The following is a 26,237-nucleotide window of genomic DNA, read 5'->3' as shown; positions in this document are numbered from 1 at the left end:
TTCATGGCTTTACTGTTCTTGAGAAGAAGATTTTTAAAGATTTTTCCTATATATTTCTGTGTAAAACTTTGATCCTCCATTGTGGCCCCGCCCTACCCCCGGGGGTCATGATTTGAACAAAATTGAATCTACACATCCTGGGAATGCTTCCATATAAATATGACTCTTCATGGCTTTACTGTTCTTGAGAAGAAGATTTTTAAAGATTTTTCCTATATATTTCTATGTAAAACTTTGATCCTCCATTGTGGCCCCGCCCTACCCCCGGGGGTCATGATTTGAACAAACTTGAATCTACATTACCTGGGGATGCTTCCATATAAATATGACTCTTCATGGCTTTACTGTTCTTGAGAAGAAGATTTTTAAAGATTTTTCCTATATATTTCTATGTAAAACTTTGATCCTCCAATGTGGCCCCGCCCTACCCCCGGGGGTCATGATTTGAACAAAATTGAATCTACACATCCTGAGGATGCATCCATATAAATATGACTCTTCATGGCTTTACTGTTCTTGAGAAGAAGATTTTTAAAGATTTTTCCTATATATTTCTATGTAAAACTTTGATCCTCCATTGTGGCCCCGCCCTACCCCCGGGGGTCATGATTTGAACAAATTTGAATCTGCACTACCTGGGAATGCTTCCATATAAATATGACTCTTCATGGCTTTACTGTTCTTGAGAAGAAGATTTTTAAAGATTTTTCCTATATATTTCTGTGTAAAACTTTGATCCTCCATTGTGGCCCCGCCCTACCCCCGGGGGTCATGATTTGAACAAACTTGAATCTACATTACCTGGGGATGCTTCCATATAAATATGACTCTTCATGGCTTTACTGTTCTTGAGAAGAAGATTTTTAAAGATTTTTCCTATATATTTCTATGCAAAACTTTGATCCTCCATTGTGGCCCCGCCCTACCCCCGGGGGTCATGATTTGAACAAAATTGAATCTACACATCCTGAGGATGCATCCATATAAATATGACTCTTCATGGCTTTACTGTTCTTGAGAAGAAGATTTTTAAAGATTTTTCCTATATATTTCTATGTAAAACTTTGATCCTCCATTGTGGCCCCGCCCTACCCCCGGGGGTCATGATTTGAACAAATTTGAATCTACACTACCTGGGAATGCTTCCATATAAATATGACTCTTCATGGCTTTACTGTTCTTGAGAAGAAGATTTTTAAAGATTTTTCCTATATATTTCTGTGTAAAACTTTGATCCTCCATTGTGGCCCCGCCCTACCCCCGGGGGTCATGATTTGAACAAACTTGAATCTACATTACCTGGGGATGCTTCCATATAAATATGACTCTTCATGGCTTTACTGTTCTTGAGAAGAAGATTTTTAAAGATTTTTCCTATATATTTCTGTGTAAAACTTTGATCCTCCATTGTGGCCCCGCCCTACCCCCGGGGGTCATGATTTGAACAAACTTGAATCTACATTACCTGGGGATGCTTCCATATAAATATGACTCTTCATGGCTTTACTGTTCTTGAGAAGAAGATTTTTAAAGATTTTTCCTATATATTTCTATGTAAAACTTTGATCCTCCATTGTGGCCCCGCCCTACCCCCGGGGGTCATGATTTGAACAAATTTGAATCTACACTACCTGGGAATGCTTCCATATAAATATGACTCTTCATGGCTTTACTGTTCTTGAGAAGAAGATTTTTAAAGATTTTTCCTATATATTTCTGTGTAAAACTTTGATCCTCCATTGTGGCCCCACCCTACCTCCGGGGGTCATGATTTGAACAAACTTGAATCTACATTACCTGGGGATGCTTCCATATAAATATGACTCTTCATGGCTTTACTGTTCTTGAGAAGAAGATTTTTAAAGATTTTTCCTATATATTTCTGTGTAAAACTTTGATCCTCCATTGTGGCCCCGCCCTACCCCCGGGGGTCATGATTTGAACAAACTTGAATCTACACTACCTGGGGATGCTTCCATATGAGTTTCATCTTTCCTGGCCCTGTGGTTCTGGAGAAGAAGATTTTTTAAAGATGCTATTCATTTTTCACTAATTCTTAATTATCTCCCCTTGAAAGAGGGCGTGGCCCTTCATTTGAACAAACTTGAATCCCCTTCACCCAAGGATGCTTTGTGGCAAGTTTGGTTGAAATTGGCCCAGTGGTTCTGGAGAAGAAGTCGAAAATGTGAAAAGTTTACAGACAGACGGACAGACGGACAGACGGACTACAGACAAAATGTGATCAGAAAAGCTCACTTGAGCTTTCAGCTCAGGTGAGCTAAAAAATGTTTGTTAATATATTGTACAATGGCAAAACAGTTGAGTTCAATTGTAAAGAATCAAACATTTTGTGAAAACCAAGTGTTGCGCCTTCATAGCCAACCTTTGTTATTGTTTAAAAATTTCATAGTAATGTTCTCTACAGAGATCAAAAGATGCATGTTTACATTTAGTACATAAAACATCTGTGCTCAGTTTTGATTATAAGGATTATTACTTATCATGGTCCTCCTGTTCATAAGAACAAAATTTTAAACATTTTTTCCCTTATAAACATGTATTCTAATGTGAAACTTTTGATCCCCTATTGTTGCCCCCTCCTTAATCCTGGGGCCATGATTTCAATAAATTTAATCTACACTATTACAGGGATCAAGCTTCCATAAAAGTTAAATCTTTTCTGGCCCAGTATTTTTTCAGAATTTTTTTAAAATGACCCCACCTATTTTTCACTATTTCTAATTATCTGCCCTTAAAAGAGGATGAAAACCCTCCTTTCACCAAGGATCCTTTGTGTCAAGTTAGGTTGAAATTGCCCAGTGATTTAAGAAGATGATGAAAATGTGAAATGTTTATAAAAACAATGGCAACAATAACAAAGGACAACGTATGGTAACAGCCAAATCTGGCCCCTTATTTGAAAATCAGAACACAGTTAAAACTGTGATAGTTTGTAGCTAAGAACTTAAAATGATGCTTGTTTTAAAACCAGAAGCTTACACGTAGGCCACAAGAGGGTGCAGAAGTAGGACATTTTCCTGAATTTCCTCAATTCTGGTGGAATTTCGTAAAATTTGAGACACTTTTCACTTCGGGAAATATAGAGCACAAGCTTGCCTATCTGAGATTTTTATACACAAGATGCATCTGATACTAGTGTATGAAATATATAAATCTGGTAGCCAAAAAGAGTCTTAGCCTATCTTGTCCTTTGATTAGAAAAGCTAAATTGAGCCTTCAACTCAGGTGAGCTAAAAACAAATAGGCTTACCATTAACCCAGACACAGAACCTGAGGAAGTCAAGGAACCTCTCCCCCTCCACAGGATCCCAGCCAATGTCTGGGTAGCCCTTCTCTGTAAGCTCAGCATTGGATTGCAGGCCACACCTGGACAGGTACATGGCAATCTTCTCCAGGTGACTCTCTCTGAGGGCCAGGGCCAGTTCATTGTTGTCCATTAGGGAGGAGTAGCCCACATCAAGGGGACAGGATCCACGCAATGAGGGACGTGCTGAAATACAACATTGCAAGTTATGAACCACCCAAGATAGGATCCTTTTTTATGATATTTGTAAATATTTAGAATTATTTTAATGTATAATGTTAGTCACATACCAAGTAACATACTGCTGTTTTCCAGCAGATAACTAAGGTGTTCAAACATGGCTCTCTGGTTTTGTCGACTAGTTCTACAGAAATAGCACAGGAACCGGCAACACATGACCACCATTTCTGCTGCAGCATCCTACATTTAAAATGATAATCATATGCAACTCAAACATTACTTTTTGTATATTTTTAACAAACCAAACTGAATTCCCCAAATAAAATACTGTACAATCTGAACTGGGGAGGGGGTGAATGGGGGAGGGGGTGGATGGGGGGAATTGATCTAAAATACTACATTGTACAGGTAAGCTCAATGAAAATGGTACTGAGTTTCAAATGAATTTTTCTGCATTCATTTAAAATTTAGTTGTCATAAAGATATTTTTTGGAGTACAAAACATTTGGGAAGATACTGTTATTCATCAATTTTCTAATTAGCCAATTAAACAGTTCAGTATTGCTGTAGGATCCTTTAAATAATATGGGAACACCTTCTGTTATCATGTCCATTATTAACTCATTGGAAGGGCAAATGCACCAATGTTCTGAATTTTTATAGAGCATTTGAACATCAAAGTGCATACCAGGACATAAAACATATGTGACAACAACAGACTACTACAGATATACTCTACCCAGTGGATATTTTACTTACCAAGTACTGACTCCTAACGTCCTGTATAGACTGTGCAGTGTGTGCAAAATCAAAAGACTTTCATGCAGTGAGTTACATTTAGCAGCATAGAATTCAGTGAATAGTGAATAAAGAAAGTAAGAGAATAAATCTTACAATAATTTCTCTTTACACTTTAATACAGCACCAAGGCAGTAATTTGGACAGAGAATTAGCCTTGTTTAGGCATACATTTTGTTTTAAAGAAATGTATAAGCTATATATATGCAGAAATGTAATGGACAAATATTAAAAGATTCTGGAGCTAAGTTGAAGTGGAGTTGGTCATTACCTTGGTATGCTCCACCAGGCTGTCGAACGTCCCTGAGGGAATGAAGGAGCCACGCCTTCCCTGCTGGGAGGAGATAAGTTCTGCCATGGCACTGTTGGCAGACTGTTGTTGTTGCTGTGCTTTGTTCAGTGTGTTGACCATTAGTTGCATCACTGTCTCATGAACACAGAGGGCTCGCATCAAGTCAGGGTGCTGGAAAAACACCTTGTTGTCCATCAGTTCTCTGCAATAAGGGTCAATTTGATTATTTCATGTAAAATCAACATGTATTTAACAATTATCTTTCCATTAGAATGCTTATGATATCAGAAATATTTTGTTGAAATTAATACACATTTTGTGGTCCCCTTCATGAGAACTCACTTGAGGCTGTTTTTCATGAGATCTTCTTCACTGGGTCCAGCCTGTACCAATAGCAGAGATCGTATGTTTCCTAAAGCTCTCAACAGCTGTTTAATGTCATCTTTACTTCCAATACTTATCACATAAGCCTTTTCTAATGCCATCAGTTGCTGTAATTTACAATATAACAATTTTTCACTTATTTTTACAAACATATACCTTTCTTCCACAGTCTTATAAATATGCCCAATCCATTTTTTTTAATAATATCAAACATCAAATTAAAATTCACTTCCTTGTGAAACAGGAATATTAAACAATAAAATTTCATTTAAATTTGATTTACCTCTCCTATGCCATTATACTGCCTGTGAAGCAAACAGAACATCTCTCTCACTAGGTCCTGGTTTTGGATTGTATGTTCTTCAGCCCACTTAATCACAGTGTGTTGTATCAAATTTTGAAGAGTTGCTAAAAATGATTAAATCTTAATTTACAATTTAAAGTCCTGTTATCTAATTAACTGTGTTGGGAATTTTTAAGAGAATTGAAAAATATCACACATTAACTTCAATAAAATAATTTACATGCAAATGGACCTTGACCTACAAACTTCATTCAAGGTCACTGCACATTCATTGACCAGTGGCACTCTCTGAGTGAAGTATGAGCCACATTAGACCAAGGGGAGAGAAGATAAGCTCCAGACAAGGATTTTTCATATAATTCTGCTATGACCTTAACCTTAGACCTAGAAACATGGTTCAAGGTCACTGCACACCCCTTACCCAAAGGCACTCTATGGGTGAAGTATGAGCCAGATTGGGCCAAGGAGAGAGAAGATATGCTCCAGACAAGAGATCTTGGAAGGACAGACGGACGGACAAACTGATCACTACAGGGCACCCACAGAGCGGGGCTCTAATAAATAAAATTACTCCCAAAAGACAAGCAATTGACTTCTACTTTATTTCTATAAAGACTAACTCTAAAACTAAAAACTAAAAAGTTCACAGAAGATCTGACTACAAATGAGCCTGACCTGGAGCAGAGTCTCCTCGGCCCTCCACAATGGCTGGGGCCTCTTCCTTGGCCTTCCACACCAGCTGTAAAAGTTTCTCGCCCGTGGAGGGTGGTGGTTTCTCCTCAGTCTTTTCTCTTTCTCCCTCCTCCCCCTCCACCTCTGGGGCTGTGGGCATGGAACAATGGTGTATCAAACTCTCATGGAATTGCCAGAGTCTTGCATGCATCTCTTCTTGGAATGGGGAATACTGAACTGGTTCTTCCAATTCTTCTGGATTTTTGAATGCCAGCAAATTTCTCATCTGAAAGTTAATAGATTAATTCATTCCGTTATATCTGTGCAGTTAATGCCCTCTAAAAATATCAAAAAGCTAACTTTACTGGAAATACCTGTTCAGCTGGCGGACAGCGGAATTCCCTTGTCATTTTAGCTGTAACAGCAGAGGGTAGGTCTGACTGCTTGATCTCAATGTACCTCCTCTTCTGGTCCTACAATAGATACACATACTTGTAATATTGTACATGTATAAATTGAGTTTTTGCCCCACATTCTATTTTGCCCCTTTCAACCTTGTACATGTACGTGAATTCAAAGGGTTGAATTCCAACAGCTAGAGTTATGTTTCTTTTACCAAAACTGTCAGAGTGAATTTAAATTTACAACTATGATAGGAATAAAATGACATGGGGCAGAAATAACCCTGGTGCTGGTTTAAGTATGTAAATATTCTTTTGTGATTTCTTTAGCTAAAAGAGTCTTCATCATAAGCAAGCAAGTAAAATTAAAGGTAATTCTTTGAAACATTAGGAGACAGGTGCACCTACATTCTGACAAGACTCCACGTAATTATCAGAGAACGCCACCACAGACTCCACGCGGTGTCGAAGTTGAAGGTCACACAAGTGTTGTAAGAAGTGGCACATCTAAGAATATTATTTCAAAACAAATATATATGATATATATATAATATATAATATATACAATTTAAAGTTCAGAGCCACAGATAGGAATGGATACCGTATAAAAAAATTACTCACCTCCAATTTGACTGCCTCATCCAGCTTCATGTTTAGAATTCCTTCCTTCTTGTTCCCTACAATATTCATGGTAGATATTGTGCTTGTATCTCTATCAATGCTATACAAATTAAGTTTTGTAAATAACACAGTCAAGATAATACTGTTTTTTCTTTTTGTTACCTGGAATGTAGTGGTCATCAAAAGCTTCAGGGTCAATCAACCGTAACACATAGATTAAATCATCATCTGTCAGCTCACCCATCACCAGCAGATTATCCACCATTTTAAGCAATGGTCTACAAAAATAAAGAATCTGGGGGGATAAGACGAGCCATGTGCCCATGCCCATTTTTCGGCTATGCAAGAAAATTTATTGGAAAAAATCTCTCAATTGTTCGAATTTACTTAAGCATTTTAATGTTTACCGTAGTTTTCAAAATGATATTTATATTCTAAACAAACTAAACAGTTGACTTTCATTTACTGTTACAAATGTCTAACATGGGTAAGGACTTCTATTAATTAATCTGCATATTGAGTGTTTACACTTATTGTGGAGATATTATAAAAATGTTAACATCGTATATAATGATAATGGTGATCTAGAAGCGCTTTTATTTAAAATAAATAAAACGGGAATAAAAGTATTCAAATTTCTATTATAATTTTTATCCGGCATTTTAAATAATTTACTGTAAATAAGTTTATTACTACATGTATATATTTTATTTCCAGTGAAAAATATGTTATTCCTATAGACATTTTTTTTATAAAGTAAAACAAAATTAAAACCAAAAAAAAAAAAAAAAAAATCAGAGCATGACTCGAACACTTTCCTCAATAAACGTCCCTTTGAAGAGCTCATCGCTAACCACTAGACCACGGAGTCACACTAACATTACCCTTTAAATAGCATACAGTTCTCTATATTTAGCAAGCGTTTTTGGACTTAGAATTTTTTAAGACCACGGTGAAAATTTCAGTAAGTTAACTCAATTTTTTATGTAGAGTGGGTCTTCATACCAAATTTTTGCAAGTGTAAAAAGCAACATCTTTCCATTGCCTTTCATTAATCGTTCTCAAAAAAATGGTACGATGACCCACTCTATTTAAAAAATGTAGTTATATCATCCAATTTATGTCAGTTTCTGTAAAAATTGAGCGTGATGCCATTTTGTTGTGTTAATCAGAATCATTTTCGCTGTTACAGTATTCAGGTTTTGTCAAATTTATATGCAAATGGTAATAAGCATTACATTCATTCAACAAAAAGTGAAATTTTTGTAAAATGAATTTATTGATTTTTTATCGATCGTTATGTAGGCATATGGCTCGGCTTATCCCCCCAGTTTCTTTACTTTGAAAAACACAATATTCTATGACCAGAAAAATAATTTTACACTGAAGTGTAGAATTTCAAAATCCAACGATTAATATTCATTATTTTAAAATAATACAGTGCATGGAGTTTACATTCCTTAGCCATTGTAGAAAGATTCATAGGTACAGACAAATCAATAATAGATTTGATTTTTTTAATAACTTTTCTATTGTATCTGTCTACTAACACAAAAAGATCAGCATTGCTTCCCCCCACAGGATCTCTGATGTGGGCGGCTCCCTTTATGGTGGCATCCCGTAAGGCACACAGAACATGTTCCTTCAGCTTCTCAATGGGGAAGAAGGGAGATGTGGAATCTTGTCCTGCTTCTTTGACTCTGGAACAATGAAATGAATTATTTTGCATAATATTAATAAATGACTGCCACAATTTTTCCATTCAAAAATCTTCATTTGTTATTTTTGCATGCATCTTAGATTGGACTGGGTGAAGGAATGCTGACCTGGTTTCTATCTGTTTCTCTGTGATGTACAGAGTAGGACGGATGGACACACTGGCGTCCATGTTTGGTATGGAGTGTTTGATTTTGAACTGGCTGTCCTGATTACTAGGACGGCGATACAGACTCAGTTCCTTGGTGGTGGGAGTCAACGGAATGATGTACTCATTCTGGGTCATTTGTCTGAATCAAGAAATATTTACACAAAAACTTAAGATATAACTCATTTTAGATTTCTCTCGAATTTTATTTTAACTAAACTCATTACATTGTTTTTTTTTTTGTTTTTTTTTACCTTGCAGTCGCATGTGACTCCAGATGCATGGCAATCAGCAAGTCATGATATCCCATCCTCAGTGGCCCACAAAGAGCTATCATGATGAAAACATAGATATATTGACAACCAATGTTATCTTAGTATACAATTATTCCTATTTAATTTAAGTGATTAGGCTCTCAATTATGGCCTTATTTATATGAAGGTGCATTGTACAACATATACATACATGGTACATGTATAGAAAATCACCAATATATAGTAGTCTTTGTTGTCCACATATGGTAGTCACTAATTAGAGTTTGTATACAATATGAGCTTTCCACAAATTCCAGTGTATCACTGATATTCACATAGGACCTTACACTTTCAGTAGCATTTATACTGAACCTTCACAATTTCAAATAAAATTGTTAATAAAAAAAATCAATTTGCATAATGTGCTGTAAAATCACTTATTTTTGGGGGGTCAAATTTTCTTGGTTGTAAGAAAAAATAATGGTTCATGGGGATTTGATTTTGAGGCTGAAGACATTTTCGCTGCGTTATACATATATTGGAAAATTAACATTTTTAACATTTTGTGGGTCTCTTCATACCAGGAAAACAGACATCCCCCCCAAAATGAGTGATTTAACAATATCTACTTGGTGAATGCAACCAAGAATCAAATATCGAGTTTTCCTTGGGTTCGCTACATGTACACGGTAACTGCATAAGATTTAAAGAAAATACAAGACTGACTTACACTGGCTCTGTATGCAAAACATCATTTGCCGCATGTCAATGTGATGTGTCAGAGCATGAGAAACTCTGTGATTACCATGATAACAGACTGCCATATACAATTCCAATGTTTTGGCATGAAACCTTGGAGAAGAAAGCATACAATTACTAGTCATTCATATACATGTATAATGTAAACTTTTAAGACTGATGATAACACTCAGAGAGATTATCTTAAGAATACTAAGATACAAGTACTTACTCCAGTAATGACTGGTTTTCAACCAGTTCTAAAATATCAATGCTTCTATCTTCTTCTGGTATGTACACACTGAGAATTTCAACTGTAAAATAGCCATAAGAATTTTTCAACTGTCAAAATAGTAACATCTTCCCACTTCTATCAAAATCAAATCTATAACATTAATACCTGCATCATCACAAAGCATGCTCCATCCTTTGATTTCTGACATTTTGAGGGTGTGTATCTTGAGACTATTTGAGGGAACTCTGCCCCAGCAGCTGGGGTTCAGGACTTGTACATCCAGCCTGGGGGGACAGGCTGGGATCACCTGTTTAGGGCCCCTGAACACAGCAGCAGATAGAGGTAGTGTGTACTAAAAATAATTAATAACCCAATTTTCTCATTCTAAAGTGACTACCGGTACATAATAAATCAAAAATACAATTTTAATGCATGTATGTAATAGAGGGATAATTAATTAGAAATTTTCAGACATGGATCACAACTTCCTTCATTGTTGCCTCCCAGACTTTTTTTTTAAATTTTATTTTCCCTTAAAGTACTTGTACATGTATATTAAAAACTCTGATTTAAACAGATTATTGAAACAATGAAGCTGTAAAACCATTCATCTAAACAACAGAAACCTTTGTATGGCCCAGTTCAAACTGCAGCATCTCTTTGATGGTTGGTTCACAGATGACCGCTGGAAACAGACGAGTTCCTGGCTCTACCTGGTACTTGTTGGCTACTTCTTTACCGTTAACAGTGAAGGACAGGAGACCAGTGCTGGTGTCAATAAAACAGCCCACCACAAACCCTGGGGAGGTTCGCTTCCCAGAGCTCTCCTGACTCAGGCCTGCATACCTCTGCTGAAGGTCTCCTGCTGATACCATGTAACAATTCTTCCTACTAACACTGAAATATTTACAGAATGTGAGATAGAAATTAAATATATGAAGTTTATTATCATAGACTTGTTGAATTCCAATGTACAAGTTTCAAGTTCATGGCTTTTCATTACCTTTGCTTCAGAGTATGATCAGATTCTAGTGTTGTTAAGACTACATGTCTTGTTTTCTTCATATCAAAAGCAGCTTCACTGAAGTGGAAACCTGGAGTCACCCAGCCCACAAACACCTGAGCAGGGTCCTGTCCTGGTAAAACACGCACCGCATAGTGATACTCATCTATCATATCAGCCATAGCCTGTAACTCACTCAGCTCAGCATCGGAGATCTCTGCATCTGATCCTTCACTGTGGCGCCGTCTGCCAATGGCATCCTGGAATTCATAGGGAATCATCCCCCTTGGAGCCTCAATGTTGATGACTGGAGCCGGTGTGGAGCCTCCTGTGTCACTCTCCATGGAGTTGCCTGTCCTTGACATGGGCAGTGTGGCTGCCTTGTTGGGCGGTTTATGGTGTTCCTTGTGACTGTGTCCTGGGTGCACTCTTCTGTCTATGCTCCCATACTCTACACTCCTAGTCCTCTTGCCATCCTGTTGAGTGTCTTGTCCTTTGGACTTCTTGAAAATACTGGGAAAAGGGGACCTTCCAGTTTTAGACTTCTTATCTCCAATGGACTTTGCAGTATCCATGAGTTTGTCTCCCAAGAGGGATAATTTGGAGGATGATCTCTTCCCCTCAGGAACATTCAACCCTGGCTTGTCTGTGCCACTGAGACGAGACTCACTGGAGGCGGGTTTAATTCTAGACGTTGACATCTTGTCCTGTGCTGTATCATCTAATGAGTGGCGACCACTTTTGTCCAGATATTTTTTACGACGATCACTAGCTGTTGACTGATTGAAGTCAGCATCTTCTGAATAACCAGCTGAAATTACAAAACACACATGTGAAAACTACCCGGTAGTCTACTAGAATCATGACAACATGTCATAAATAATTAACAAACATGAAGAATTCTTTTTCTTTCCAGGAATCTAAACTAATGGACATGCTACAATATTTTTGCAACTGATATTTACATTTTCTGTAGTCTGTGTCACCATTCATCATGTCTTCTGCATATTCCTCATCATCTTCATCTAAAAACATGTAATATACCTAAATTGAAGGATTTCATTTGATAACAATTAGAAGAAAAAAATGTGAATATGTTTTACATGGTATTTTTAAAAACAAAATTAGAGCTTATAAAATTTATACTAAATGATTACTTGTATAAGCATTTAATGTTATGGAAGCCTGACAAACCACCTGTTAATGCACACAAATAGCACACAAATACCAAGTAACGTATGTAAAATGCACATGCTGGACAAACAATGTATATGTCATCATTTCCTCACTATATCAGTTGTAAGTTGTTATGTAATTATTCATACAAGATCTGAGATTTGATAAGTTCTTGTACTGTGCCTGCATCTTATTCACCCATTATTGGAGAAAAATCCCAATACCTTTCAGCAAACTAAAGACAAGCTTTAGTATGTAATCTCTTTATCATAAAGATTAACACCACATTGTGAACATACAATGCTGTAACACAGAGCACCTGGACAGGTTAAGAGGTGATTTCTAACCAGACTTACGTATGGAGGTTTCCCCATTGACGGGGGTTACAGGGGCAGCCTCTGGCTGGGTCGCATCACTGGGCCCACTGCTGGAGGGACTGCTGGCTTGTTTAGTATCTGCTGTGTAAAAATCATGCCATTCCAAGTCCATGCTAGACACTTGGTTAATCAGTTCTAATGTACATGCAGCATCTAACCATTATAACCGACATTCTTACACTGTTTAATTATTTAGTAATTTTAATCACTGTCTCTTACTCTCTGCTAATTAAAAAGTTGACTTGAGGAGCTATAATATAAATACCACCAGCTAGTAAAATGCATGTAAGTTTCAACTTAGTTGACAGTTAGTCAAAGACCATCCTACATTCTATTCTAATTCTCACAAACAATCACAATTATCTAGTGCTTTCTATGCCCTCTGTTGTAATTCAATAACTTTCACCACACTTAACAATTTCTTCCCCAAAGTAAAAACAACCTGTGGTCATTAACATTGGTCAGTTTCTACCTGTAAGGATTCGACTGTTGTCCAGCGACCCATTTTCCATTGTTGTGTCCAAGTCATTGAGAGAGTAGCCACTCTCTTCCTGGATGTCCATTTCATGTCTACGAATGTTTTCCAAGTTCATGCGTCTCTCATAGGCTGTAGGATATGTTGCAGACCTGTTTTACAAAAGGAAGACATGTGCTTACAAATACATCAGAGGTGATCAAAGATTGTAGTGTGTAATATATGGCTTTTTTCACCATTCTGGAAATCTACCTTGTGACAAATTCATCTTTGCAGATCACAGGAAGTCCAAGACGAAGGTATTCCAAGTGCACCTTCTCCAATGTTCCAAAAGTTTTTGATAACACTTTTAAGCAAGGGGTGACATTTTTCCTGCAAAAGAGCAACAGTTTTATCCTATTCCTATCTTTAATATGACTATTTGTATTTAATCATAACAATTAAAGCCAAGCGCATTATAAAGAACCTGCAGTAATTTACATACAACTGTAAGTATAGAATAGAATTTAGAGGAGAGTCAAGGGAACAATATCTTTCATATTATTAAGTTCTTCAATACTTACGCCCCTGGGATTCTTTGCACCTGCAGTCGTGGATGATCCTCTCCAATGTCACCAAACAAAGCTAACTCCTTCCCATACCAAAGTGTCATCTGTCGGGTCATATTGCTGCAAAATGTACACTTTTATTACATGTAAATATAGCAAGTGTGAGATTCTCTTACAAGTCAAAATACTCTACAATCAACTCATTAAAAATGATCCATATCAAGTAAGTTTCATACATACACACAAAATGGTTCATATCCCTCCTGCAGACCACAGCAGGTGAAGAATTTGAGTGTGTTTACATCTTGGCCGAGATTGAGTTTGCACTGCTGGTGACAGCTGAGGGTAACGGCAGGGACATATGCTTCTCCTGTCTCCACCCCTCGGAAGGCTATCTCCTGACCCATAGAGTCCATCATCAGCTCACCATTCAGAGAAAATGCTGTAATTAAATAGATTCTTTATTATAAAAACTGCTAACTTATAATCAATATCAACCATTTATAAACAGGAATGATAGTAGTAACCAGTGATCATGCAAGGTTGATGATGACTATCACTTCTGTTGTTGACATTTTAGATAATTGAAAATTAATGATCCCCAGATTGAAAGTTTGACTTACTGATGGTTTTGTCATTGAGATCCAGCATACATCCTATAACATCACCAGTCTTCCAGAGTTTTCCATAAGGTTCAGCTCCATGATTCCATTTCCTTCCCTGGGTTACATAAATTTATGTTTGATGTACATTTGAATGTCAGAAAATCAAATGCTTAGTACAAGAAAATAGAAATTCAGTCACATCTTTTAGTACCTGGTCTTATTCACTTACCCCAAAGCCATCAAATGCATAGGAACTGCCATCTAAGCCCAGTTCTGTACTTGAATCAAGAGAAATCTTAGCCCAGCCTACTTTCATGAACTCAGCAGTAATAACTTCAAATTCATAATACCTACAAAATCAGTGTCAACACAGTTAGTATATCATTTAGAAGGATGAATTATAAAATTGATTTTTTGCAAAATAAAAACCAGATTTTCATTATCAAAGCTATTACATCTCACCATTTTCCAGAAGTCACTCCGTATGTGGTTTCAGCTCTGTAGGTCCTAGTTTTGTTCAGTTTCTCCATTTTCTCACTGACATGAGCTAAACAACAAAAATATATATATATATATTGAAAAAACAATTACGTGTATAGCAATTACAGCAGAGAAATCAACAATTTTTTTTACATCTAATACACTCTACTTTTGCTGACCTTTGAGAGAACTTTCCCCCATTTCACTTGTGGGTGGTTCTAAATTATAACCATAGGCCAGCAATGTCTTCACAGTCTGGTTGGCTTCTTCCCTAAAATATCATCCCAATTATATAAATATAAAAGCAGCAATAGTTACCTTTTTTTTTTTTTTTTTACTAATCCCCAAACTTTCAGTAATGATAATACCTATTTGCTTTCTTGATTTTTTCATCAACTCTGCTGTATGGTACCAAGAATGGGCTTCTTTTGTTTGCTGTATCCTATATTTTAGGTAAAACATAGAAATAATTTCACAAATGACATTAATGTTTAATAGATTAAGAAATCTTTGAATTCAATCTTGAATAAACCTCAGTGATGTTTTTCTCTCCAGTATACTCTAAGACTACATGGACAACTGATTAATCATTAATTAAGGTGACTACACTACCTCAAAACCTTTTGAAATTTAAAATCTAAGTCTCAAAGAACAAAGAGCTCATACATCTGAACAAAGAGCTCATACATCTGATAGTTCTAGTTGAAGCATTCCCTATATTCACGTTCTTTCAATACTTTATCACACATCATAGGAATGTTTAATCATACCTCATATAATCCATAAGTCCAGCCATGTTTGATTCTGTCCTTGGCCCACACATTATGTGTGTTTTCTGCCAACATGTCTACCAAGTCCTCCAGGACCTCACTCATCTGTACAGTGGACAAGTCCAAAGGTGTTGGCTTATAGCCATTGCTCTGCAGAAAACTGTTGGAAACCGATCATTAAATTTTAATGTACTTGTAAATCACCACTTCTCACTTTAATGTCTAATTTGTAAATGCTTCATTTGAGGAACACATTAAACTGGCAATAGAAAAATTATTTTTATAAATGTTTTTGCACTATCACACAAGCCTCAGTAGTGAACTTACTCATTGCCAAGTTTAACCATCTTGAGCCTGTTGTTTTCCTTCTTCTGAGCATCCATTGATATATGGTAACCAATAGCCAGAAGTGTTCTACAAATAAAATATAAGTGCATATGTCATATGTTCTTTTATATGAATACATTTTCTGATCCATTTACAAAAGTAACAGCAATCTAATGGAGAACTTCCTCACCTCAGTGTTTCATAGGCAACTGTCACTACATATTTCTTCTCTGATTTGGGAAGTTTTTCAAAATTGGTGAGAGAGGGATTGGTTTTCTTTTGATCGTCTCTGATTTCTCCATACTTCCAGCCTTGCTCTATTTTACTGACAGCCCAAATCTCATGCAGGTTCTCAGCTAAACGGTCTCTTACTTTTTCTATGTACACTGGTAACTGAATCTACAAAACATTTAATTTTTATGTTTAGAAAGATGGAATAGAGACATCATTCAATAAATCCTAAATGTAAAAACATTTTTATATCTACAAAATAAGAATGAAGTATAGTCAGACCAGCATTAAGTAACCCAAGGATGGGATGAGTCATGACACATCATCTAACAAAAGCAGGATTTTCCTCTTTGAAAGCACATTGATTAATCCAGCTGTATGATGATGCTTTCCTTCAAGAATGACATTTTTTTTTCCCTTAAAATCCTCAAGTCATTCTCTTTTCAAAATATTTTGAACTCAAATTTTCTGAACATGTAGCTCATCAGAAATTTTGTGAGATAACAATCAACTCTGATCCATTGATATTTAACTCTGACTTTATCCACTAGAAATGAAACTGATCTCTTTTTTGTTCCATGCCTATTTCTAAAGGACAAATTAAAGAAGAGAATGATAATTACATTTGAGGTATCTATAGCTTTTGGCACAAAGGGAACATAGTCTGTAATTTCTGTTGGTCCACTCAGAACATTCTTTGACACTTCTCCAAACACAAAGCAGGGGTCCAGTCTCAGCCTGTCCCTGGGCATCAGAGACTCTACCACCGCCGAGTGACTCTGGGGAGGGCCATGACTCAGTCGACCATGTTCTCCACCCAGCATGAAGCGGGCACTGTTAAAAATAATACCAAAAACATGAGTCTTAAGTGAGTCAACTAAGACACAGTGTACAAGAACATCAAGAACACTTTCTGTCACTTAATTTGAGGTTATTCTGAAGTTCAGTTATTGACTTCTATTTTCAGCATCATGATCATCAAATGATAAGCAGTCCTTGAGTATGGAGATAATACCATATAACATTCTTTGTTTGACCTACCCAACTTTGGCAGACATAGTTATAACCGGGAAGAATAGTCCTGTCAGATTGAAGTCTTTGAAGAAGCCCAGGACTTGTTTTCCATTGACAGAGAAGATAATCTGTGGGATAGTAAGGTCAATGCCACAGCCAATAATGTCTCCAGGTTTAAAGGTATCCCCAGAACTCCTCACAGTCTTGCTCTTACCACCTAGAAGAAAATTAAGCTGTTATGAATATTGCATGCAGTGAGATACATTACCCTAATCTTAAGAATATTCAACATAACCCTATGAAACTTAAAATGTCTCATATACATTACATTCTACCACAGTTAATTATTCAAAATGAATGACAGAATCCAAACAGATATGCATTTTAACCTGTCCACAAGTTGACTCCATCAAATGCATATGAATACAGATCATCTCCAATGCCATTTCCACCTTTGTGTTCACCACCTCCTGGGTATGGTATGAAGCCCTCTGTGTTGGCCCAGCCCAATCTAAGTACAGGTGGAAGATGATTGGCTGCTTCAAACTGAGTGACGACTACTTCAAAATACCACTTCTTGTACATGGAAGATCCCTCTTTAACACCAACATATATATTTGGCCTTATACTGCAATTCAAATACATATCAATGAATTCATAACATTTCTTTTCTAACTTCAAGCCATTCCAGTTTTTAGTTAATAATCCAGAATTACTGTAGTAAATTTGAAATAAATCCACATCTGCATATATACTGTGCACTTCTATTCTACAAACAATGGAAAAGTGTTTTGTAAAATCTTAAGCTCACCTTGATAGGTGTAATGGTTGATGAGGCAAACTTTGGTTTATAGTTGATGAGGCTTACCATGATACATGGTTGATGAGGCTTACCTTGAGATATTGCTAATGAAGCTTTCCATGATACAAAGGTTGATATGGCTTAACATGATACATAGTTGATGGGACTTATCATGATACATAGTTGATGTGGCTAACCATTATACATAGTCAATGAGGCTTCACATGATGCATAGTTGAGGCAAATTTTGATTCATAGATGAGATGAGGCTTACTATGATACAAAGTTGATGAGGTTTACCATGATGCATAGCTGATGAGGCTCACCATGATACACAGTTGATGAGGTTTACCATGACACAAAGCTGATGATACCTAGCTGATGATGCTTACTATGATACACAGTTGATACAGCTTACCTTGATACGTGGTTGATGAGGCTAGTCTGCAGCAGTAAGTCCTTGCCAGGTAAAAGGTTATCACAGATCAGATTTTGATTTGTTCTCACAGCAACACCATTACCAACACACAATGACCGCAACACATCCAGAACCTATCAGTAAGGAATAGCAGAGCTCAATGACTGACTTTTTTTAACAGCACATAAGAGGGGAAAAAATCTGATCCAGAATTTTTTTTATAATCAATGGTTTGTTTATCCACTTACTTTGGGATCCCGCCCATGCCTGTCTATGAGTGATATGATTGTGATAATGTGTTTTTCCTTGATCATGTTCAGGGCCTCGGGACTGTCTATCAGTACACAGTGTAGGACGTCCAGCACACCTTTAGAGGACTGCTGCCCTTCCAGCCTCCTCACTAACCAGTCCAGGCGGTAAGACTGGGCAAACTGGGCACAATTGGCACGGTTACCCTGAATCATGGCAGCTAATAACAAACATCAAAACAATTATCAAACAAATTCAATAACTTCCACTTTTAAAAGAAATGAAAAACACTGAAAGCATTGATTAATACACAATTTCAGTTGTATATATAGATTTTAATAAATTTCAAGCAGTTGTACTTTAAAAAAGTAAAGACTAATTTGTTTGATGAACTTTGAAACATTGTAGTATACTGTACCCAACAAGAGGTAGAGGTAACTGGCAATGTCTTCATATTTGTCTGTAGCCTCTTCTCCTGCATAGTGAGCAAAGTGACGAGGACTCTTGTACTGACTGAACTTGTCAATGGTCTCCAGAATCATTGCTATCATACCCTAGAAATCAATACACCTCAATAATGTTATTAATTTACTCATAATATCTAACAAATGACTGAGCCATTTATCAACCTACATGTAAACTTGTTTTTCATGAAAAAATGAATCTCCTCACCTCCTCTTGGAATAAGTCTTGTCTGTTACGTAAAGCTCTCAGCTTGTTCTGTTTCTCTTCATGTTCTGAAAACAAAAGAAGAGTGAGGATTCAAAATCCACCAGAAGCTCGGGTGGAAAATATGGACTAGAATGTTTTCTCTATGGAAATATTACCTTCATTTTTGTCAGGTTGTGCAAAATACTCTATCAAATCTTCCAAACATTTTAGGACTTCTGATAGAGTTATCCTAGACCATGCTGCTCCAGATCGCCCTTCTGTTTTCAAAGTGTCCAGAACACTGCAAGAACAGTAGTGATGATGTATCTGTATCTCCTCTACATTTCTTCAGAGAGCATCATTTTTAAATCAATCAAAAATATAATCACAAATGCAAAATGAAGGTACTTACTTGTTAAACCTATGGAAGATTGACTGGCACTTGCGTATGACTCGAGCTGACCTTGATTCCTCTTCCTGGGCTCTAGAGAATGTAAACCCATCATCCATATGTCCTTCCACTAACATCACAGCCTGAATTTTTAACAATAGAGAATAAGCAATGATTATCAAAACCAAAAACCCTACGGAGAAATGAATGAGTACTAAAAACATGCACAAAAACTAACTTTTAAGCTTTTACACTATCTTCTGTCTAAGAAATGCTTAATACGGCAGTGACTTAATTAAGAAAACAAGTACTTCATATCTTCTTTTCCTCCACTTTGCTCACTCCCTTCTATTTGACTTACTTACCTTCTTTTCCTCCATCTTGCCTACTCCTATCTTTTTGACCTACATACCCTTTTCCTCCACTTTGCCTACTCTTTTTTTCCTACTGATATACCTTCTTTTCCTTCACTTTGCCCACTCTTTTTTTCTTTGACCTACATACCTTCTTTTCCTCCACTTTGCCCACTCCTTTCTTTTTGACCTCTGTTGTTTGGTAAGATAGCCAGAGTCCTGTATCACAGTGCTGGATGAACACAATGGTGTCACCATACTTGATGTCTGACTTTCCCATCCCCTCATCTTCTGAAGTCTCAGACTGCTTCTTCTCATCCTACAAAGGAATTGATGGTTCTGGTGATTAAAGTCATTTTTACTACATAAAACAACAAATGATACACCAATCAAATGATGCTTCTATTTCCGTATCAGTCTAGTAAAAACTAAAATATGTCCATAGGACATGAATGCCCCGCCGAGGGTATGAGGCATGAAATTTGACGAGAATATCTTGAATAGTTTCTTTAAAATTGAAATTGAAATCTAAAAAGTTGCATATAGATGATAAATTTTTACCAAATTATGTATTAGTGGATAAGCTTACATAAATATATCTTAAATGGTTTCTTTAAAATTAAGCAAAATGCAAATTTAAGAAAAGTGAGGTCTAGGTCACAGGAAAGTTCAAGGTCAACTGTTTTTGAAGCAGTTGAATATTTCTCACAAATACGTATCAGCATATTAAGTTTAATAAAATATTTTGAATGGTTTATTAAAAACCGAGCTAAACACTAATTCAAAATAAATGAAGTTAAGGTCAAAGGAAATGTCAAGGTCACAAAAATGTTGATGCAGTTGAAAAGGTTACATCAGTATGTATAAGCATATGAAGTTTGATAAAAAAATATTATGAACGGTTTCTTTAAAACTGAGCTAAACACAATTGAGAAAAGTGAGGTCAAGGTCAAAGGAAAGGTCAAGGTTCAAAAATATTGATGCAGTTGAATAAGTTACACCAGTATGTATCAGCATATGAAGTTTGACACTAATTTAAGAGAAGTGAGGTCAAAGGAAAGGTCAAGGTCAAAAAATGTTGATGCAGTTGAATAGCTCTCATCAGTATGTATCACCATATGAAGTCTGACAACACTATATTGAATGGTTTCTTTAAAACTGAGTTAAACACTAATTTAAGAAAAGTGAAATCAAGGTCAAAAGAAAGGTCAAGGTCAAAAAATGCTAATGCAGTTGAAAAACTTACATCAGAATGTATCAACATATGAAGTTTGATTACAATATCTTGAATGGTATCTTTAAAACTGAGCTAAACACTAATTTAAGAAAAGTGAGGTCAAGGTCAAAGGAAAGGTCAAGGTAAAAAAAAGTGTTGATGCAGTTGCATAGCCCTCATCAATATCTATCAGCATATGAAGTTTGATAAAAATATCTTGGATAGTTTCTTTGAAACTGAGTTTTGAACAGAGCTAAACACAAAGTGTGACAGAAGGACAGACAGAAGGACGGAAGACGGACATGACAAACACTATATGTCCCGGCCATATTCATGGCGGGGCATAAAAATCTAATTATTTTGCATTGATCTGGAGGACATTAAACAATTCTTATAATTGGAATTATGTTTATATCTTTGAATAAAAGGAAGATATTTTATAATCCGACATTGGTTTAGAATTAAGATCTAAGAGAAAATGGTTTTACAATTTAACCTTGGTCTATAGGATGGTCAAGAAAAATTAAGGTCTTAAATAACAATATCATAAAGTAGAACTCTCCTTCCTTCTTGAGGAAGTACAAATAGTTCTTAAAGCACTACCTTGGTCTGGAGGAGATAAAAGGTGACAGCTCTTTCTGCTGCTTTGTTCCTGTGAACTGTGATAACCTGTTTGTCATGTGTCACTGCCAAATAACGACCTGAGGTCACGTGACGTAAACGACACTGCTGTCCCCACTGAATGAATGCCCCTGACCATCTACAATATAAAAACGTAATATTAACAATTCAAATGGGGTCCATAAAAAATAACCAGTTAATGTTACTCAGTCCTTTATAAAGTGCAGTTTGCACAAAAGAAAAAGAAAATAAAGAGAATTAATTTAAACAATACATTGCTTTCTTGTTAATGCATGAATTAATGGTTGCAACTATTGCAGATAAGATATATAACTCATGTGAGCAAGTTATGTGATTTTTCTGCAATGGTTGCAACCACTAATCCTGCATTAACAAACAAAAAACACCCCAATTTATTGTTTATATTTACACCTGTATAAAAAAAATCATATAATGTATGTTTAAGTACATATAATATTGTATTATTGATCTGTATGTCATGGTATGTTTCTCTGATGGAAGAGCCCACTGCTCAAGTAATCCTTCATACAGATGGCTTTTAAAAAACAGGTCTCACTAGCTTAGAGTTAATGAATTGATTAAGAGAAAGATTTTCATAATAAATTAGGGAGAAAATATTCAGTGGATGTAAATAGAAATCTTATTTAAAAGTTACCATATAAACTTATCTTGTTCCATACTCTTCATTGTTTAACATAAGTAGTGCCAAGTGGATTATAATGAAAAAGAACTAGCAACATTAAATACTGGATAACCTACAGTGCCTGCTGTAAATTGAACTTAGTTTACAAGTACTGAATCTATGTACAAGATAATCCCAGTAACAGGGCAGACTTACTTAGTTTTGATGATTTCTATCCTCCATAAAGATCTGGCATGACTACACACTGCTCCAGTTTCATACATCACAGCACTGAAGTGTTAAAATATCATGGTGAATACAAAGTAAATTATCCAGGAAAGAATACAAAAGTTTCTCATAAAAGTTTAAATTCAAATTTGAATAAAACATTATTCAGGTCTATCAACATCCCCATTTCATGAAATCAGAACATTGTAAATACCTACACTTGTTCTCTTGCTTTTCAAGCTCTGAAAGACATTAACACAACTTATTGTAAATAATTACATTACCTGAATTCGTTTTCACTGCCTGCTTCAGGGATAGCCAGACACTCATCCATGTGTCCATGAAAGAGGCGAATGACATCACCCCCAAATACATAACCTATGACAGAGATAGACTGATTACAATGTACAACTTCAGAAATAAATTTGGACAATTATTGAATTATTGTTAATTTTTCAAACAATGATATCTTACCCACAGACTTCAGTCTATAAGCACCAGAGGACATCGGGTTCACTGTCCACAATGTCTGTTGGAATGACGCAATCACCATGGAACCACTGCCTATATGCTGCAGATAAATCGTAAAGTATCAAATTGAAATTCTTTCAACCAAGATATAAATAAAAGTAATGCATGGATATTTGCATTTGTTCTCCTTTAGTTTGACTTACAAGGTATCTTTCAGAGGAAACGCTGACCAGAATCAGATCATCTCCGACTCTGACCTTTTCACCTTCTGACCTCTGTTTGGATGCTGGATGAATGGTCCACCAGCAGGATTCACCTGAAATAAAAGTTCACAATCAACAAGGTCATCAGTATCTGGATTTCTTACTGATGTTACATAATGTACAACAATTTTGTACGAAATTTCTTTTTAAAATACAGTATAAAATTATCTGCGTAAGGATAAAACATGTTGCAATTCCTCTTCAATTCAAAGAATATATTCTTTGAAGGATAAACTGTTTTATATAGAATATAAGTATATAACCAAAATTTCATTGCCAAACAGGTTACAATGATTAATCAATATCATGCAATATTCTGACACTTTTTTGAAGAGAAAAAAAATCGAAAGCTGTACCTTGTGCTTTTTCTTTAAGGCCAACATCAAATGCTAGTTTATCATTTGAGGAACTGGTGGAAAGGCAGGACAAGTACTGTTTCATATAAATCAAATAAAAAACAGGACAAATCATAGTATGTCAATGCATTGCAACCTCAAAGCAAACCTATTTGATTACACTACATTCCTGCTCTAAAGAGTACTTATTTCTACAACATAAGTATCTTTATTTTAAAACATGAAAAATTTAAATCTTGATCCCCCCCCCCTCCCCTTGCATTGTATATCATACTGTAATGAATACTGACGGTTAAAATTAATGAGATTTATGAATTCTGGGCATAAAAAATTATTCATGCTTTTTCTTATGATTAATAATTGAATAATCTATAGAATTCTCCTATGTGAGAACACAAGGGAATCACTGATCAATAGGAGTGGAATTATTATCAGAATTCCATTGCTGACTGACCATATTGCTGTGGAGATGTCGAAGTAGGATAGCATGTCCATACAGTAGCGTCCTATGTCCAGACTGAGCAGCCTACAGCAACAGAAAAAAAAGCACTCCCACATTATAATAAAAAAATCAAATGAACTGTAATTCTAAAACATCTTGTTAACTTTGCTGTAACGTACAGTAGATTCCGGAGATGAGGCAGACACCATTTCCTGCAAAGCTCTGACCGAAAGTGCCTGCTCCAACACAAAGGAACAAACCGAAATATCCGGCGGGACATCCTGTAAAATTAGAACATCAAGATTTTAATGATCATTAAATAACGGAGGATACCTGCATTAATCTTGTGCTTTATTACATATACAGGTATCTTATGACGAGAGCTCTTTTAATTAAACAGATCAATGAATTCATATTAAATTTATTTTTGGTTTCAAGTGAAAGAAGAAATACAGTAAAACAAGCTTATAGGGAAGTGCCAGGGAGGAGCGATTTTGCTTTGTGATAAACGTAATTCGTTATATCCACAGTTTACAATATGATTTAAATCCAAGAGGAATGAAAATCGCTTTGTTGTAAGCATGAATTCATTATTATAAATGTGTTCACTATAAAGGTGTTTTACTGTAATTATAAAGGTGTTCGCTATATGGGTGTTTTACTGTAATTATAAAAGTTTTTAAGAGGTGATAGAACCAGTTAATTGGCAAGGTCTTGGATTTTAGCAACTTTGCCACATGACACATGCATTACTAAAGTATCAACATAAGCAAATAATTTAGACTACTTCACTAGTAGACTAAACCATTCATCCAAATGAATAATGCTGATATATAAATATAAGATGTAAGAATTCACTGTAAAATCAATATTTAATCCCATCTTTTCAACAAAAAGAGCAATTTGTTGTCATTTCTGTTCACCATATATTATATCAGTAATCTTACAGTTGTTGCATATGGCCATGGGCAAGACTAAGCAAGTTGCTGTAACAGCTAGAACTACATTTAATTGTACGTAGATCCTACAATGAATTTTAAGATGGTGGCAGGTGTTCTAATCTCTAGAAGCTAGACATCTAGCTCTCCTGAACAGGCTGTTCCACTAACAACCAGGTATCAGTGTCTAATTCTAAAAAAGTTTCTCAGTAATCATAATTCTAATGATAAATTTTTGGGACAAACTTGCATGACCCACAAGCAGTACTCTATGCGTAAACACGGAAAACTCTCAGAGGTGGCAAAAAACATTACCAAATTAAAAAAAATAACACGTGTGATGCAAAGTTGTATCTAATTGGTCTCCGTTTTGGATCTAGACCTAGCATCAAATATCTATGTTATTTTTTGTGCAACATATGGTTTCAGAAAGCATATAACTAAGATATATTAAATGGATACTTCATCTTGCTCTGTGCTCAGTGTGATTATTGTCATTCCTATGATCCACAGTAGCAAAATGGTTGCAGTGTGCTTTCAAAAATATTATTGGTTGGATTTAAAACAGCAATTAAATATGATGGAGCGACTCCTATCACATTACCAAGCACTCAAGTTTTGGAAAGCTCTTTTTGCAACTGATAAATTCAATGTATAAACGTTAGTTTTATGTGGATCAAATCCATGATCTAAATCAAGCAAACCCTGAAGATGCAATGTGTACCAAGTTTCTTCTTCAATCATTATATATTTTTACATTTATCATGAATACTTAAATAAACTTGATGCTTTGATAAAACACATTTCAAAGACATTTTGACATTGAATCTGATCATCAGAACGCAGGCTGATTGATTAATGTTCCAGCAACAAAAGTTGACATATGGTGTGATCTCACCTAAATGTACAAACCAAAGGCTTAGGTGTTTACCTTACGCAATCATGCTATACTGCATGCACTCTTTGACAAATATTATTCCTGGTGTTCAATGGCATTATGTTTTCAGGAAAATAATATTTTAACAGAATTGGAATTATATAATTATGATCAACTTCATGATTTTGAGACTTGAAATTTTACATAGCAAATGACCTTTATATAATCTATCTTTTAATGTTAG

General features: G+C 35.8%; 1 protein-coding gene across 3 annotated transcripts in view; it reads right to left on the bottom strand.

The window, feature by feature from the left end:
* LOC133172666 (ryanodine receptor-like) overlaps nt 1–26,237 on the bottom strand; it is a 98,112-nt gene that overhangs the window by 63,869 nt on the left and 8,006 nt on the right. For all 3 annotated transcript variants that reach the window (XM_061307616.1, XM_061307633.1, XM_061307624.1), the window contains exons 3-52: nt 24,358–24,459; nt 24,191–24,262; nt 23,737–23,812; nt 23,321–23,433; nt 23,121–23,217; nt 22,931–23,024; nt 22,635–22,709; nt 21,758–21,914; nt 20,090–20,257; nt 19,607–19,728; nt 19,371–19,495; nt 19,216–19,280; nt 18,962–19,097; nt 18,543–18,763; nt 18,295–18,428; nt 17,464–17,702; nt 17,102–17,291; nt 16,684–16,894; nt 16,020–16,228; nt 15,830–15,916; nt 15,503–15,662; nt 15,101–15,174; nt 14,912–15,003; nt 14,715–14,799; nt 14,482–14,602; nt 14,271–14,367; nt 13,888–14,089; nt 13,663–13,767; nt 13,352–13,471; nt 13,097–13,251; nt 12,604–12,705; nt 12,037–12,096; nt 11,072–11,882; nt 10,695–10,965; nt 10,234–10,420; nt 10,066–10,147; nt 9,826–9,947; nt 9,096–9,171; nt 8,804–8,983; nt 8,528–8,677; nt 7,140–7,255; nt 6,978–7,033; nt 6,765–6,863; nt 6,330–6,428; nt 5,959–6,241; nt 5,263–5,387; nt 4,938–5,086; nt 4,575–4,797; nt 3,616–3,745; nt 3,272–3,511 (exon numbers count right to left, since the gene is read on the bottom strand). In XM_061307616.1, coding sequence (XP_061163600.1) covers nt 3,272–3,511; nt 3,616–3,745; nt 4,575–4,797; nt 4,938–5,086; nt 5,263–5,387; nt 5,959–6,241; nt 6,330–6,428; nt 6,765–6,863; nt 6,978–7,033; nt 7,140–7,255; nt 8,528–8,677; nt 8,804–8,983; nt 9,096–9,171; nt 9,826–9,947; nt 10,066–10,147; nt 10,234–10,420; nt 10,695–10,965; nt 11,072–11,882; nt 12,037–12,096; nt 12,604–12,705; nt 13,097–13,251; nt 13,352–13,471; nt 13,663–13,767; nt 13,888–14,089; nt 14,271–14,367; nt 14,482–14,602; nt 14,715–14,799; nt 14,912–15,003; nt 15,101–15,174; nt 15,503–15,662; nt 15,830–15,916; nt 16,020–16,228; nt 16,684–16,894; nt 17,102–17,291; nt 17,464–17,702; nt 18,295–18,428; nt 18,543–18,763; nt 18,962–19,097; nt 19,216–19,280; nt 19,371–19,495; nt 19,607–19,728; nt 20,090–20,257; nt 21,758–21,914; nt 22,635–22,709; nt 22,931–23,024; nt 23,121–23,217; nt 23,321–23,433; nt 23,737–23,812; nt 24,191–24,262; nt 24,358–24,459 — 7,465 coding nt within the window. The remainder of the gene's footprint in view (nt 1–3,271; nt 3,512–3,615; nt 3,746–4,574; nt 4,798–4,937; nt 5,087–5,262; nt 5,388–5,958; nt 6,242–6,329; nt 6,429–6,764; nt 6,864–6,977; nt 7,034–7,139; nt 7,256–8,527; nt 8,678–8,803; nt 8,984–9,095; nt 9,172–9,825; nt 9,948–10,065; nt 10,148–10,233; nt 10,421–10,694; nt 10,966–11,071; nt 11,883–12,036; nt 12,097–12,603; nt 12,706–13,096; nt 13,252–13,351; nt 13,472–13,662; nt 13,768–13,887; nt 14,090–14,270; nt 14,368–14,481; nt 14,603–14,714; nt 14,800–14,911; nt 15,004–15,100; nt 15,175–15,502; nt 15,663–15,829; nt 15,917–16,019; nt 16,229–16,683; nt 16,895–17,101; nt 17,292–17,463; nt 17,703–18,294; nt 18,429–18,542; nt 18,764–18,961; nt 19,098–19,215; nt 19,281–19,370; nt 19,496–19,606; nt 19,729–20,089; nt 20,258–21,757; nt 21,915–22,634; nt 22,710–22,930; nt 23,025–23,120; nt 23,218–23,320; nt 23,434–23,736; nt 23,813–24,190; nt 24,263–24,357; nt 24,460–26,237) is intronic.

This window comes from Saccostrea echinata, unplaced genomic scaffold, assembly GCF_033153115.1.
Source record: "Saccostrea echinata isolate AGI-Se365-2 ecotype Australia unplaced genomic scaffold, CSIRO_AGI_Sech_v1 ptg000002l, whole genome shotgun sequence".
Classification (NCBI taxonomy): domain Eukaryota; kingdom Metazoa; phylum Mollusca; class Bivalvia; order Ostreida; family Ostreidae; genus Saccostrea; species Saccostrea echinata.
The sequence above is the reverse complement of the archived record's forward strand: the minus strand, read 5'-3'. Positions and strand labels throughout refer to the sequence as shown.